Source organism: Plectropomus leopardus, chromosome 6, assembly GCF_026936395.1.
Source record: "Plectropomus leopardus strain MGB_pleo_1.0 chromosome 6, ASM2693639v1, whole genome shotgun sequence".
Classification (NCBI taxonomy): Eukaryota; Metazoa; Chordata; class Actinopteri; order Perciformes; family Serranidae; genus Plectropomus; species Plectropomus leopardus.
Genome location: NC_142181.1, coordinates 31,656,939 through 31,673,251, shown reverse-complemented (window position 1 = coordinate 31,673,251; position 16,313 = coordinate 31,656,939). Strand labels below are relative to the sequence as shown.

Here is a 16,313-nt window from a genome sequence, read left to right as displayed (position 1 = left end):
TTTTAGACACATAAAAGAAGTCCCATCTAAAATAATCTATATTAATTGAAGTGTACGCTTTAAAGAGAGTATTTTCAGTGCTTTACTTCCATCAGACAGCTGCTTCTGATGGGTAAGTTTCGCATTGATGCTCTCATCAAAGCCACCGGACTCCTTCAAGAAAAGCAGTAATTTTAGCTCACTGAACACAGGAACTGCTGGTCTATCGCTGCCTCGATAGAGTGCCCCAAGGATGACGTTTGTCTGTAGGCCAACATGGATTCTAACATCCCCCTTGTTCCACTGTCAAAAAGCCTATGGGATATTTTCATTGGATTTTAGATTATTGCAAAAAAAAAAAGCTCTGTGGTGAACAAACATTTATGATACTTGTATGTGTTCAGCAAGATAATAACGAACTAACCGAACAACCATAGCACTATGGTTGTAAAGTTGTGTTCGGTTATGATGTTCTGTAGTCTCATTTAGCCACTTGTTAGCAACTGCCTTTTTTAAAGACATGTAAAATCTACAAAGTTCACAGCGGGCTATTTACTGACGTATTTTATGTCGTAGAACAAAATGTGAAAGTCTCTTCAGCTTGCGTTAATTACAGACATTATTTCAGGCTTCTAACCAAAAACCCATTAAAAAACCCATAGACTTTGAGATGAGGGAACCAGAGGTACGTAAATACTAATGGATTTCCGAATTTTAGGACTCATTACTGTGGTTCTCTATTTGTTTGTATTATTATCCCCTTTTACTACCTGTTTAAGGTGCAAGCATCACATTGTTATGCTGCCAGCTGCTCTGTATAAAAGGCACAAGCGCGGAAAGGGGTTACAGAGTTGTCCCACCTTTAAGCAGCTGAAAATGTCTGCAAATTGGGAAAACAATGAGGTTTGAGAGCTCCTTACTATCTGAAGGGGACGATATCCGCCATATAACAGCAACAGTAAATGATTGTTATTGTTAAGAAAGCGCTGCTGATTTTCATGTTGTATATCACACTAGAGGCTGACAAAAGGCTTAAAAGTCATGCCTTTTTGCGTCTTCAATACCGGAATGCTGTTCAAAATCACTCACTGTAGGAGAATGATGCTGCTATTTTTTGGTTCTGTGTAAAAATACAAAGGCGGTGTGAAGAAGAGACTTCTATAGCGCGATCTTGGTGAAAAAAGGTCCACTGTGTGATGTTGGTGAAAATGAATTACCCCTTTTAAATGTCAACGTTCAGGTTCCCCTCAGAAATCTCTGTCTGACATTAAGGTAAAGCAGTAAAAATATTCTAAATATAGTGCACACTTAAAGTGACGTTGATTTATTTTTATCCGGTTAAAGAATGTTTTATTGCTACACAGTCCACCACAGTACATTGCTAAGCTACATTGTCATACTCCAGACTGCTGCTGCAAAGTGGAGTCAAACTGCCGACTGACAGGGTTTTTTTGGGGGAGTTTTTCCTTAGGTGATGTGAGGGTCTAAGGACAGAGGAATGTTGTATGCTGTAAAGCTCTCTGAGGAAAACTGTGTTTTGTGATAATGGGCTTTATAAATAAAATTGAACTGAATTGACATCTACTACATGTAAAACAATGTCAATGGAAAATCAGAACTATCCTCTTTAAATCCTTTTGTCTACATGTCAGGTCATTTTACATCAGGACCACAAGTGTGGAAACTCTGCCAAACATCATTCAGATCTGTTCTAATAATCAACATTGCTGTTAACATTTTGAAACCCATCAGCTACAACAACCAGTGGGTGAAAACATGGAATCCCTGCAGGGGCCTCCACCTGTCAGCTCATGTGTTTTGACCATTATGGTCATGCTGTCTCTCTGGGAGCTGTGCCTTTGCCCTCCGCAGATGTATGACCAGGAGGGACAGAGATTACTAGACTATGCTGTGATTTATAAGCTCTGATGATGGCCTCAAAGAGAGTGTTTCTCCGATGTCTCAGTTCCTGGATGTAGGGATGGCCATGGCCCAGGAGCGAGGGGAATGAGGAGGAGGGGTTGTGAGTCAGAGCCACTCTGACTCAAGCATTGAAATGATGGATGGGGTAAGGGGGCAAGAGTGGAGGGGAAAGAGTTGGGAGGGGAAGTGGCAAAATGTGTAGCGATGAATTCGAAGAATGGCATGAAAAGGAGGCTGAATGAGAAAAGGGCAAAGGCGCGGCAGTGAATGGAGGGGTTGAATTTAGTGTTAAAAAGCCAGAAAGATAAAGGAGGGAGTGAGAGGAGGATAAATGCACAGACTGTGTCGGGTATTTTTGGTATGTGCACGTCCACTGACATTTAACATCTGAGCAGAGAGAGAGTAGGAGTAGAGATGGGTGGAAAGGAGGAGATCGTCAAAAAAAAGTGTGGGTCCTCGAGGGAATTTGGGGGACAAAAGGGAGGAGATGGAGCACAAATGAATCACTGGAGACAGGCCACACACACACACATACACATACATACACAAACACACACACACACACACACACACACACACACACACACACACACACACAGAGTTAACCACGGCCTGCTCTCTCCGTTCACCTCTGCATTCTCATAAAAGGTTTACAAGCTTATTATTATATGAATGCAGCACACAAGGAGACTGAGAAAGAAAGTAGGGCTGCTTTTTGTTCAACACAGCACTGAAGAAAACAAAGTCAGGGCAACGCAGACTCTTGAAAGTGCTCAGCCAAGCTTAAAAATAAAAGGGAGGAATGACTTTTAACGCCAAAATGCACACAGAGGCAGCGAGGCAGAGACTCAGCGGGCCCCTTCATTTATTGCACACTCCCAGAACAAGCTTTCTGAATGCTGTGTTGTGCATGTGTGTGTGGATTACATGCACATCCAGAGTGAGTAAATAAGTGCTGCCAAAGCGAGCTATTTCATGTCTGTGGCTGAATTATGTGTGTTTGTGTGTGTGTTAGCGTGAGATGGGTTGCAGTGGAGTCCTCTGGGAGTCAGAGGTCAAAGGTCGGCCATGAAACAGACTAGGAGGGCGGGTTGACAAGCTTGAGAAAATCTTTACAGGCATCATTCAGAGAAACAAGTGTGATTTATTCTTGCCCTGAAATTCAAGAAACCAGGCCACGTTTGGTGTATTATTTTATCTTTTCTCTATTTTATAAAGACATGGCCCTCTCTATGGATGCTTAACATTTTTATTTGAGACTGGAGAAGTAAAACTCCTGCAGCAGAGATCTTGTCCTGCCCACAGAGGCGCATTATCAGGAGATGCAAACCACATAAATGTGTGGAGCCCCTGATCGCTGTTCACATTGCCACGTTTTCCACTGACAACTGTAAACCCTCTTAAACCTCACATAAATGCAAAAACTCCTCAAGAACCAAGCCAAATTTTCATGTCTTGTTTGTTACCTGCTGATTAAAGGGAACAGGGATAGCTAACCCTTTTATAGACAGAAATTAAGCTATAGAGCTGCTGCTAAATCCTTTTTTTATGCTGCTTTTGCATTTTCACACAGAACCAAATAACGATGGCATCATGCCGTTTCAGTGTGTGATTTTAGACAACGTGCCGGCATCACTGAAGCAAAAGAGGCGTGACATTTAACACAACAACGTCTCCCTCTAGTGTGACATATAACATACATGTCTACACACACATTCAGACAATAACAATGGCGTAACACGTCAATTACATTAATTTACTGTCCCTGTTATACGCGGCTGATCTCGTCCTCTGCTCTGAGGTTAAAAAGTCACCTTTTTCCCAATTGGGGACATTTTCTGCCTCTGTTCTTCTTTGAGTTAGCTGCTAATTACTAACTTTTTAAATCTCCCGCAGTGGATTGCACGCATAATACTTATTATCTCATTTCTTACCAATGACCAACTTTATAAGAAATGTTCCACAAATTGCATTATTTTAAAAAAGCAGGGGGAAATGTCTAGGGCAAAAAGAAAAAAAGATAAGGAAAACTATTTTTATAAAAGTCACAATTACATATTTGAAATTATGTTACAAAATTAATATCATTTCTAGGCTTTTTTTTTCTCTTTTTTCTTTTTTGTGTTTTTTAATTTTATTTTTTACTTTTTTGGGGGTAATTTTCTTGTGCTTTTTTTTCACTAATTTTTCACAAATGTTGGGGTCATTTCTTCTGTCTTTACTCATTGCCTTCTTCTCATGTTTTTGAAAGAAATCAAGCTAATTTGTTCAGGTTTTAAAAGGTTAAAAAAGCAATTCATTTTGTTGACCAGTGTTTGGTGTACTTAGAATGTATTGTTGTGTGGGCAGGGGGGCTTGATTGGCTTTTTCACTAATGGTCAGAGTCTGTGATTGCCACTGCTTGCCAAATTTGCGTTGTAATGCAAGATGAAGGCCATCCCTGACACAGCATGCACGCCATACCCTCGACATTATCAGGAATCATTTCTGTTTAATGTCCTTTAAAAGTAAGGAAAAGCAGAACCATTTCATACTTACTTATGATGATCCTCATCTTTAAGACGTTGACCAGATTTATAGACATGATAGCAGACGACCTGCAGGCCCGTCTCTGCTGTCTGAGACAAACACTGAATATGTTAAGTGTTTGTGTTGAGCTCTCTGTGCTCTGACACTGTCAGGAGCAGGCCTCCTCTAACAAGGAGCCTTTGTCCTCCTCAGGTCGGCCTCTCTGTTAGTGAGGGACACAAGATAACCAGACGCAGTGTTGAGGAAGATAAACTCTGGGCTCACCTGTTGTTATCATATCTCAGTGATGGCAAAGTCAGACCTGCCCAGCATTAATGAGCATTTATCAGAATGAGCACACAATCAAAACTTTTAGTGCTGATGAGAGGATCAGTTGATTTACTGATGAGTCAACAACAATCTGGTAATCAATTAAGTGTTTAAGCCATTTATTATATAAAAAGTTAGCATGGTTCCAGCAAAGGGCTGCATCTGCGTTCAATATTATATCAACAACCTGATATGAGACCAGACATCGCCTTAGATTTTGGATATCGTAATATTTTAAGTTATGTCTTCTCCTGGTTTTAAAGACTGCGTTATTATAAATAGATGTAATTTTTAGTTGCAATATTGATATTGTCGTATTTGGTCAAAAATGTTGTGATATTTGATTTTTTTTTCTTATGGCTCAGCACTATTCCATTTTCTCCAATGTTAAGATTTGCTGCTTTTCTGTGTTTTTGTCATTATAAACTGAAGGTCTTTTGTTTTTGGACAAAATAAACTAAAGATGCCACCTTGAGCTGTGGGAACTTGAGATGAGCGTTGATGATAAATAGATAAATGTAATTAATTAGGACATTGATCATAGGTTGGTAATCCATCAAAATAGTTTACAACTCAATTGCCAGGAGAAATGTTGGCATTTTACATTTCATGCAAACCACAGATACATTGCATGGTATTTCAGGGATACGTTGAAACTTAACAGAAGTCATGTTGATGTTAATTTTTTCTCAAAATTTTTACTTTTTAATAATGGAAAAAAAAAAAACACAACACGCCATTTCTGTGGTTAGCTACCTGCTGGCAAATAAAAAGCTTGAGCAGCTTAAACCACTTACTATAAAGCCAAAAGATATATGACACTTTCACTGCATTGTAAATGTGCACTGTTATTGTATGTAAGGTTTATTTTAACGACCATCAGAAAAACTAACCCCTTATCTTGCCTCTGCCCTCTCTGGATCAAAGATTTGGAGTTTGAACGGAGTCCCAATACCATCATCTCTTCACTGGGCAAACCTGTTACGATGCAATGCACCCTGAAGGGCACGGGGGGCGAGGAGGAAGACCCCCCTGATGTGCTCTGGCTGAGAGACGGTGTGCCACTTCAGTATGCAGACACCAACCAGTTCCAAGTCCACACTGGCAGCAACAGTTGGACGATTATGAGCACGCTCAGGTAGGCAACAGTTTCCTCTGCTACACACCTGACCTAAAAATGCCAGTCATGCATGAGCTGTTATTGTGTTTATTTCCTGTTCTTCCACCTAATTCCTACACCCAGCATAACCAGTACTGTTGCTGGAGTACGTCACCGTGTTGACTCCCAGGTACTGTGGAGCACTTTGAAATTAAGACTGAAAGAAACAACTCAAGCAAAAGTCCATGTGCCTCTGTATGTTAATGTATTTAATCTCAGTATGATTGGCAAAATGTGCATGGAAAGTTAGGGTTTGTGCATCTTTCTGCATCTTCATCCAGTATTGAGAAGGTCCAGCTTCCCGACATGGGCTCCTATCGATGTGCTGTTCTGTCAGAAAGCCACCAGATGATGTCTGAGGAGGGGAGCATTCAGCTGGAGGGTGAGTTCATCTCACAATAACCGAGCACTTTTCCTCTGAGTGTTGCAGTTTTATCTGCCTCATTAAAAGAGTTAAGACCCTGACTCAGCTCATTCTTCCTCAGGCCTTCCTCATTTCTCTGTGGAGCCGCAGCACATGTCTGTTGTGGCCAACATATCCCTGAGCCTGAGGTGTGTGGCCCACGGACCTCCAGAGCCAGTCAGGGTCATCTGGCTGCAGGACGGAGCTCCTCTCAACTCCCTGACAGACCCGGTGGCCCTGTCGCCCTCTACACTCAACCTCACAGGTATCAGCTTTCACTCTCTATTAGTCAAGGCCACATGTTCACGGCTTAGTCAGACTCATTAAAACATGAAGCCTCAATCAGCTCCTCAAGGGCTCTCTCATTCTGCACTCACTGATACATTTCTGAACAGGCCTGCGCTGCACAGACCTCCCTGGCTTTCACTTACAAAATGTCTCTTAAATTAAAGCATATCAACCAGGAGGAGACTCAAAAGAGATGAAAAGGAACAGCAAAGAGACACAAAATGATGACAAAAAGTTGCAGAACAACTACAGACATTAAATGACCAAAAAGACACAAAATTACCTAAAAGGGAAATAAAAAATAACCAAAAAGACACAAAATTACCTAAAAGAGACATAAAATGACCAAAAAGATCCACAATTACCCCAAAGAAACACAAAATTACTAAAAAGGCACAAAATTAGCTAACAGACACAGAATGACCAAAAAACCCCACAAAATTACCTTAAAGAGACACAAGAGACACCCAAAGATACACAGTGACTACAAAAACACACAAAACATCAAATAAAAAGGGTAAATCACCACAACGTCTATGTGTCTTGTTTTTATGTAGGAGAAGTGGTGGGACCTTTTGCTTATCTGTGCCAGGGCCCATTGTCTCATAATACAGCCATGTTGGCTCTGATACAGCCCAGCGTTCAGCGATGCTTATTCTGTAAAATGTACAATTACCGTTACAATTACTGATTAATTACCGTTAATCAGTTATCTAAATTATTGATTAATCAACTCATTTCAATGCTACATAAGTCAAGTAAGAAGTAACTGGCCTCAAGCAGCAAAGTTTTTCAATGACTGGAAACATGACAATTTCAGAATCACTGGTTTTAATTTAATCTGTTTAGACTGAAACTAAAGAAGATTGTTGCTGTGTAGCTTTCGAAGCAGTACATTATAATCAAAGGCTTCAAATCCCCTTTCCTCAGCTTGAACAAAACCGGCAAATAATCAGCCTCCCCAGAGAGAGCCGGCCTGCTGGCACGGTGCCAGTGGATCCATTGAGGACGTGCCTCGTGGTTGTGTGGTTAATGGGTAAAGACAGAGCAGCAGGCACAAGAGGGCCGATTGGGGGAAGATAAGTAGATGGGCAGAGGACGGAGGGAGATAAAAGAGCGAAGGAGAGAGAGGGAGACGGCTCTGTTGCTGCTTGAATGCAAAACACAGCTGCCTGCCAGATAGCCGGCCTGTGTTAAGTCCAGTAGTAGGAGGACAGGAAGAGCGGGCTGAGTCAGACGCAGGGAGGGAGGGTGCAGCGGGCGGTTTAAGGATCTGGACTGACTCATTGGAGCAAGCTGGCTGGTGCTGACCAGAGTCCGTTTGACGGTAACCTACACTCACATCTGTGGAATGGGCAGCTGCTCTGGCAGACCACAGGTCCAAACACAAATAATCTCACAATAGGCCCATAAAGAGAAATGGCACGAGGCGCATACTTACCGTTAAGAAAACAAGGTCAACACATCCTCATGTTAGAGGGAGTTTCCATTCACATTTGATAAATTAGATCAGAAACAAAGCCTAGCCCACCAGTTTTAGAGTAGAAAGCAATTGAAACAAGTCAACGAAACTTAAGTCCTAATATAGTGCATAATATTCGATTTTAAGTCCTGTCTGGAGTCCACAATCAAAAGACATCGGCAGACTTTGTATCCTGCCTGGTGATTCACATACACTGCGTTCACAGTGCCGGCCTAAGTGCCCCGAATCTAATTTTTCCTCGTGTTACCCAGATGTGATTGTTTAATAACAGGGTGAACAGCACACGTCACATAGAATCTGATCTTTTAAAATCAGATTTGGGTCACTTTGATATGTGGTTCTAAATCAGATACAGATCTGATGATAAAATGAGACCTCAGTCTGAACATCGGAATTCAGTGAGACCTTCACGTCACTCTAGATCGACATCACACTATTAAATGAAGAAAACTCCATCAGTCTGTTTGTCTGTCTGCATCCCTTTTTCTCTTCAATGCATGTGAGTGATTATTGCTGATTTTATACCCATATCTGGACATTGAATGCCTGATTATCAAAGTTTTAGTTATGTAAATCATTATTTTTCAACAAGAACATATAAAATCATCCTTAAAGAACATTTTTAAAAACAATATTTACCCTCAAATAACATAAATAAAAAACAAAAACATGTACCTCATCGCCTTCGACTTTGTTATGTAGGATTACATTTTTGATTTTAGATACAATTGATGAGTATATTTTTAAATGTGAAGTCACATGACCTGAGTATTTAACCCATCTCCCCCCTCCAGTGTTTGTCATGATATAAAGTGCATCCACTAAATGCCCCTCTGCCCCCACAGCCTGTCAAATGACTGCATCTCCCAGGATACAGAAACCATTTAAGGGTTAAATCCAGTATGCTAAAGGACATAAACAAATCTATGAAAAGCACAGTATGTCACATTGCTAATGCCTTCTGACTGCACATGTCAGTGAACTAAAGGAAGCAGCAGGATTATAGAGCAGATATTAACACTGTTGGTCAACACTGTTGTGACGCTCATGAGCTCAGGAGTTCTTCCTGGTGACCGATTAGGACATTTTCAGCTGGTCAGGCGATGTAGTGTTGCGGTTTGCTGATGGGGAAGGAAAGAGACAGAAGGGCTAGTGGTGCAATTTCGAGATGGCCTGATGAGCAGTTCATTCTCCCACACAGCCAGTGGTCATCCCTCACCCCTCCCTGCCTCCTTTTTCCTCTCTCACAATCCCTCGCTTCACCCGGCGAGGATCGTACCCCCTGTTCTTTTTCCGGCCCACAGCACAATGGAGGCATGGTGCCGTCAGCGCAGAGCAACACACTGCGTGATTCTGTGTGCGTTTGTGTCTGATTGACACGAACAGGGTGTTAGATAACAGTGGTAAAACTTGAATGTCACATGTTTTACTATTTGTGTGTAAGCCTGTGTTGTGGGATGATTTGAGTGTGAGTGAGCACGCTGTGACTCACTTTGTGAGAGGAGTCATTCTCTGCTGAATGTCAGTGTGTGTCATACAGTGTTTGCCCCCTTCATAGGAGCCCCGGCCTCTTGAAGGCAGCAGCTCAGCCTTTCACACCTGGGCCTCAACACGGATGCTCTCTTTTTCTCACAACTACGCTGCAAAAAATATCACACAGAAAGCAGCAAGAACCACAATCATGCAGTCATAGCCTTTGTAGGTTAGAGATTATTAGGTTTGAGACAGAGTCAGGGGTTTCTGATATAAAGTTAAGTAACGCATGCATACTCCATACTTTGTCTCTGACAGTGATTCTGGGTGCAGTGTTTTTATGCATTTTGTTGTCTGTTTTGTTGTATTGTGACTGCTGTTTGTATTTCAAATTGCCCCTCTGGGACATTGAAGTTTTATTTTACATTAATTTTAGTCTCTGTGTTAAACTGGTATGAAACTGCAACATATCCTCATACAATGGGTTTTTCTGATATCTAAGGAATTAGAGCACCTATAATTAGGGCTCGACAGATTATTAGCATGGCTGATGATTGGGGCCGATATTTGACATTTTGTTGATTATCTGTATCAGCGTTTTATTCTAATGATTGCTGATAAAATTAATTAATGAAAAAGTGTGCCTATTACACTAAAACAACAACAGCGAAGGCAGTCTGCAATACATGCAAAGACAGTGTCAGCATTGGAGGAACTCAGGAAGCTATTTTTATTCATTCATTTTTTAATTTAAATTTTCACTTGACTTCATATAAAAAGTTGCAGGGAACTTGCTAAATATATAATGTTGATCATTTCAGTTTTGATTAAATATTTGCTAAAGGTATTTAAACAAAGTTTTGTGTTGAAGTTTGCTATATTTCAAATTCTAAATTTCGACAGAAATATTAAAATTTTTATTATAAATGCATATCGGTTCCAAATATCGGTTATCTGTCTCATTAAGTACTAATAATTGGGATCAGTATCGGCCCTGAAAACCAACCATTACCTGTAAGTTAGGTTAGGTTTAGGAAAAGAGTCATGACTGGGTGTCGTTAAATACTTAATGTAGAGTTATGGTGAGCCTCTCTTCATGCAAACTTTAACTCTTTATGCTACTACCTTCTTACCCCCATCAGTGTGTTGGTCATGGGATTGCAGCCTTCATGATTAAGTGGGTTGTGTATGAATTATGGTGCATTACTTTTGTAGGTTTATGTATGAACAGTGCATAAGGATAGCCGCAGTCTTAAACCTACAAGGGATTTGAAGATCAAAGGACTACCAGGCCCAAATGTGGTTGGTTGTCAGCAGTACAAAAAATGTGAAATTCTGTTGAAACAGTAGTTATTAACAGTAAATCTCTGTAACCAAGAAGCTTACACAACTTTTACTTCAACCAAATGTAGTCAAGATTGTAGCCAGGCATCTATTGACATGCAGATCACCAAATCAGTGCAAACATCTTTTGAATATTTTCAAAAAGATTCCACATCAGGCAATAAAGCTGGATTTTCAAAGATCTCAAAGGGGAAAGATGGAAAGTATGGATCAAGGTGTTGCATTAATATATGTCTGACAAATATCTGAGAAAAAAAATCAAATTTTTCAAAAGTTTCCTTTTGTATAATGCATGCTTACAGCCAATTGTGTGATACATATTAGGCTGAAAGGGGTGCTGTGTCAGAAGTTAAAGTTTTAAAATTGAGCATGATAAGTTAAAAACACTAGAACCAGTTTTAATAAGATGAGAGAGTGTTGGATGAAGGGCTTGCCAAAGAACTTAATTTTACCTTTAAAACACAACAACTAGTCTGATTTTGATGAAAAGCCAGAGCCGATGTGTTTATTGCTCAGACTAATCTCTGAAAAATGCTCTTTAACATCAACAAGCACACACTAAACCCCGAAACTAATCAAAATACTGTTGACACAGAGCTCACGTTACCTTATGGAAACTATTACCCTCGCACTATTCTCACTTCAGTTTGAACTTTCACAGCTTTTCTCTTATCAACATTTTGCACCACTCAGCATGCTGAGCAAGGTTTTTGTTTTTTAAAGCATTTGATTGTTCCTGCTTCACATGTGCATGTTTCATTTTTGCATCCAGGTTTGAACAGAACCAGCACTTTTTCTTGTGAGGCTCATAACCGCAAAGGAGTGGCCACGTCAGGATCTGGGACCATCACTGGTAGGTGTCACACCATGGAAGCACAAGCATGTCTATTTACTGTCTACTTCCTGTTAAAAATTGTCAATTGCATGATTTCTTGTTGTTATATCTTTATGTATTTTCAAGGTTTGTACGGTCATGAAAAATCTTGAAAAGTCACAGAATTTGCACATAGCGATTTTAAGGCCTGAAAAAGATTTGGAAAACTAAATATGCTCTTACAATTTTAAGGAGTCTTGGAATTTAGTTTCACAAGTCTGTATAATAAGAAATGATGTGTTCAAGGAGCAGTGGAAACTTGAAAATCCAACAATAATCATGTTTTTACAGTTCCTGGCAATGAAAAAACTGTGCCATTTCTTGGTGATTTTTAAAAATCACCAAAATTGTAAAGAAAAAAATCACCCAATAAATAAATCGCCCAAATCTTTTCTTTGAAAGTTGCCAAAATTCTTTAAAGAAAAGAAAAAAACGGCAACATTTTTAAAGAAAAAAAAAATTCTATAAAAATTGGCAGTCAAATAAACAGAAAATACAGCCATTTAAAGTTGGATTTGCCTCCTCTGAGCAAAAAAACACAAGTCCCTCCCCATTGCTTTAAAAATGATTTGACATGCCTCCCCCTTTTTTCACCACACCCTCCCCTCTCATAAATAACGAACAGCCCTTATGTTATATTTAAATATTCAGTTCTGAACCTGTTATGAATTGATAATTTTGTAATAATATATAGTCGGAGTATCAATGGTTGTTTCAGAGAATGCATGGTGAGTCATGGAAAATGCATTGTTAAAAATGTGTATGAACCCTGTATTCTCGATCTTTCTGCAGTTCTCCCATCGCAGCCTAAGAATGTGAGCACTGTGGAAATCACATCAACCAGCCTCCGTTTATCGTGGCAGCCTGGTTTTGGAGGCGACTACCCGATCATCCGTTGCTCTGTTCAGGTAAATGTGAGATGAGAATACCACGGCTAGCTGAGAGGACTAGTCACTGCTGCCTGTTTGACCTGCATGTTAAACAAACACATCGCTCTCCCTCTGTTTGCAGGACTCTGCAGCAGAGATTTACCTTTTACAAGCCTAATTTTAAAGAAAAGAAAGCTTGCTTTTCTGTTCTTTTCTTAACTCATCCTCTACCCCTCCCTGCTTTATTCATGTACCCGTGGATCAGGTTTCACTCTGGGAAAGTTGCCTCCTGGACTAATCGCATGTAGCACCACTCCCTCTCTCTCTCTGTCAGCGTATCTCGGCCACTGCGCAGCTCTGCGGCCATTACAGCTCAAATCTGAGAGGAGGAACATTTTCTCCTGGAGAAGGGAGCAGCGCAGCACCACCCCTAAACGTCTGGTTCTAATAAAGCTGCCCCTCATACCTCTCGCTGTTTTCGCCCCCTCCCCTCCTCCCTCATCCCCTCACCCTCACAGGGGAACAAGGCGAGGGGCCAGCTTTGGCAGAGTGGGGCAAAAATCTGAATTTAACGGTTCATTGTGTGCCGTAGGGAAACATGAAAAAGGGGACAGAGTAGAGAGCAGAATGATGTTACTGTGCTGCACAAAGGAAGCGTTAGAAAAAGACAGAAAAGCAGTTAAAGAGGACAGAAAAGGCAGTGACAGCAGGTATTGTGGGTCTGAGTGATACAAGGGGAATGCAGGCTGAAGTGACTCAGAGCTGAGCTGTACAATTAGATTAATCGCACTTGTTTACAGGCTGGACGGTGATTCATCGAGTGAGAAATGCCTCTCTCACACACACATACAGTCCTCATTCATACAACTTAATATTCCTTGAGATCACACCACCTCACTCACGCCAGGAGGAAAAAACTCCCACCCAGCTTCTTATGTGACCTCTGAATATTGTTTTTAAAGTCAGTGGTTTACATGCACTGTTAAGCTGAGCTAAAGTTATTGCTTGATAAGGCCGTTTAATTGGACTACTGTTCTTCTCCCAGTATACTGTACATGGACCAGTGGAGAATCAAGCTACTGATGAAAGTATGTCTGACTCTCCCACAGTAGGAGGCAACATGCCAGCGAGTCTTAATTGGATCTTCTTGCGGTTGACCCATTCCTACACCAAACAAGTTAGCAAGCAACAAACATGTTGCATGCCGAACAGTGACAACATGGATAACTTTTTGGCACTGTACATTTCGTACACACTCTAACACTTTAGTTTGTACCTTCGTCTTGTTTTGTCTTTTTTTTTTTCTCTTTTTTTTCTCGACTTTCTTCTACAAACTTATGTCATGGATTCACTGAGATATCTAGAGGGAGTTTTTAATAAGTTGTTTAGTCTTAGATATTTAAGCCTTTTGTAATACTGTCACTTTATCGTACGCTGCTGGACCTGATTCATATGTTTCATTCTTTTCTTGTGTCAACGTTTACAGAATGGCAATAAGATGAGAGTTGACTTTGACCCTGACACAGCATCGAAATTGCAGTACAGCTGTTTGGCTACTCAAATCATGATGCACTTCCTGGGGCCCTGATTTATGTTGTTGGACTATCAGGTCAAAGTCCATTGCTGGGACTAAGAATGCTTAGTCCAGTTTAAGTCCGACTGAGGTGTATACATGACAGAGGAGCTCAATTCTCCACCGCATCATCTGGGTGTGTTCGAAAAATCTGATTCGATTTCAGTCATGTACTTTTAAAAGTCCAGTTTTAGTCGGACTAACAGAATAACTTGACTTTTTCTAACATCATGTAAACGTATCGAGTGTCATTCTCACGTACACAAGCCAAATCTGTTTTTGTAGCTGCAGATTTGGTCTATTATTATGTGTTTTCATTTAACTATAAAGCAGCCCTGTGAAGTGCAGCCAGCAGCCTGCAGGAGCCATCTGATAATGAGCAAATGCACCAGAATAATGGTCCAGCCTGGCTACTTTAATGTGGTTTTTTAAGAATGCTGCAATGGAAGATTTTTGCTGCCTTGTGTTCCTCTTTAAACATGTTTACCACAGAGAGTTTGCAGAGACAGCAGGTTGTGATTTTTTAGTTGATGAGTTCTGCTTTCAGGGCACCTTACTGAGCCTAGGTCACGTTCAAAACAGCAATGAGGCAGATTTTACACCATTTTTGGCAGTAAACACTTACTGTAATGACCATCCCCCACTGTCATTATGCACACACCCCAACTTCATGTCTTTTCTTCCACAAGTTAGAGCACACAAAGTTACCAGTTAGAGTGCATGAAGGGAAAAACAGTCCTAGAAAAATATTTTTTTAAATTTTTTTTTTTAAATTAATTTTGTATTGACGTGTCTCCACACAATAACTTTTAATCATTTAAAAGCTGATTTATTTATTGATTTATCTGTGTTTGGTCATAACTGTTTGATCAATAACTGAGATTTTGATCATTAATGACAATTACTTGGAAGTGATATTGAAATTATTGAAACTTTCCATTTGAATCCAGTTGTTTTCTGTCACAAAAAATAGGTTTCTACATGTAATCACTCTGCTATTGTTAAAGTTTTTTTGTATTCGTAATTTAATTCGTAATTAGAAACAATTACTCTGTCAGATCTTCAGTTCTGCTACTAAATGCCATTGCTAAAAACGTTGGCTTTAAATCTGTTAGCACTGAAAGAACAGCATCCTCTCCCTGTTTGTGCCTTAAAGCAATAAAACAAATTACTCTCCAAATCTGGCCAAAAAAAATTCAAAATATAGTGGAAATGCAGGCAGAGGCTGTCTATGTCCTTAGCAGTATTTTTTTAATATTATTGTTATTGTTATTATGTGTTAAAGCGGTAAATTAAGATAATAAAACTAACTTAACTTTGTTATCTGAATGTTTCAGGCCAAACATTCAGGAGACTCCTTCAGTGCCGGCCCAGATCATTTGATCCACAACCAGAATGTGAACATCCCACCAGCCACGTACCTCATCGGGGACCTGGAGCCCCACAGCCTGTATGCTGTCCGGGTGGCCTGTCATAGCAGCCAGGGCCCTTCGGACTGGTCGCACTGGGTGGAGCTACGCACCAAAGAAGGAGGTGAGGTCTCCAAGAGAGGAGAGGAGATGTTTGTTTTCACCCTGTGTGTGTGTGTGTGTGTGTGTCTGTGTGTGTGTGTGTGTGTGCAGGGTCACCTCCTCTGAAGTGAGTTGAGGTCACGGCTGTGTTATCTGGCTACTGATTGAGTCCTGGTCTCCTCCCACTCCTGCTGTGGAATGAAACCAGTACAAGACAGATGCCTCTTTGCAGCTAACAGGCACCATTCTGCTGCTTTTATGAGGGTTGTGGTTATTACTAAGGATCATTTTGATGATCTATGAATATGTTTATATTCCACATTTACCCCAAAATAATATCCAAGATGTACCATTAGAATTAAACTTTATTTTACTGCTAAAAATACCAGGATTTACAAAGAGGGATTTACCAAGGAGAGAGTCCTGGTCAAGTCTCAAGTCTTCAGAGACAACTCTTTCAGGTGCATGCATTATGATACAGCATTTGAACAGTTTCAGTTCAAAGCTGTGTTAGTGCTTTTTTTGTGGAGCTAAGACACGTCTATTCAATGCACAGGCCTGATCATTACATATTGAAATTGCTTTCCTATTTTATA

The 16,313-nt window shown here is 40.4% G+C and overlaps 1 protein-coding gene across 1 annotated transcript in view; it reads left to right on the top strand.

Moving 5' to 3' along the window:
- Positions 1–16,313, top strand: part of axl (AXL receptor tyrosine kinase) — a 44,956-nt gene that overhangs the window by 1,352 nt on the left and 27,291 nt on the right. The window contains exons 2-7 of the mRNA XM_088079231.1: positions 5,668–5,878; positions 6,181–6,281; positions 6,385–6,567; positions 11,663–11,743; positions 12,557–12,672; positions 15,544–15,739. Coding sequence (XP_087935357.1) covers positions 5,668–5,878; positions 6,181–6,281; positions 6,385–6,567; positions 11,663–11,743; positions 12,557–12,672; positions 15,544–15,739 — 888 coding nt within the window. The remainder of the gene's footprint in view (positions 1–5,667; positions 5,879–6,180; positions 6,282–6,384; positions 6,568–11,662; positions 11,744–12,556; positions 12,673–15,543; positions 15,740–16,313) is intronic.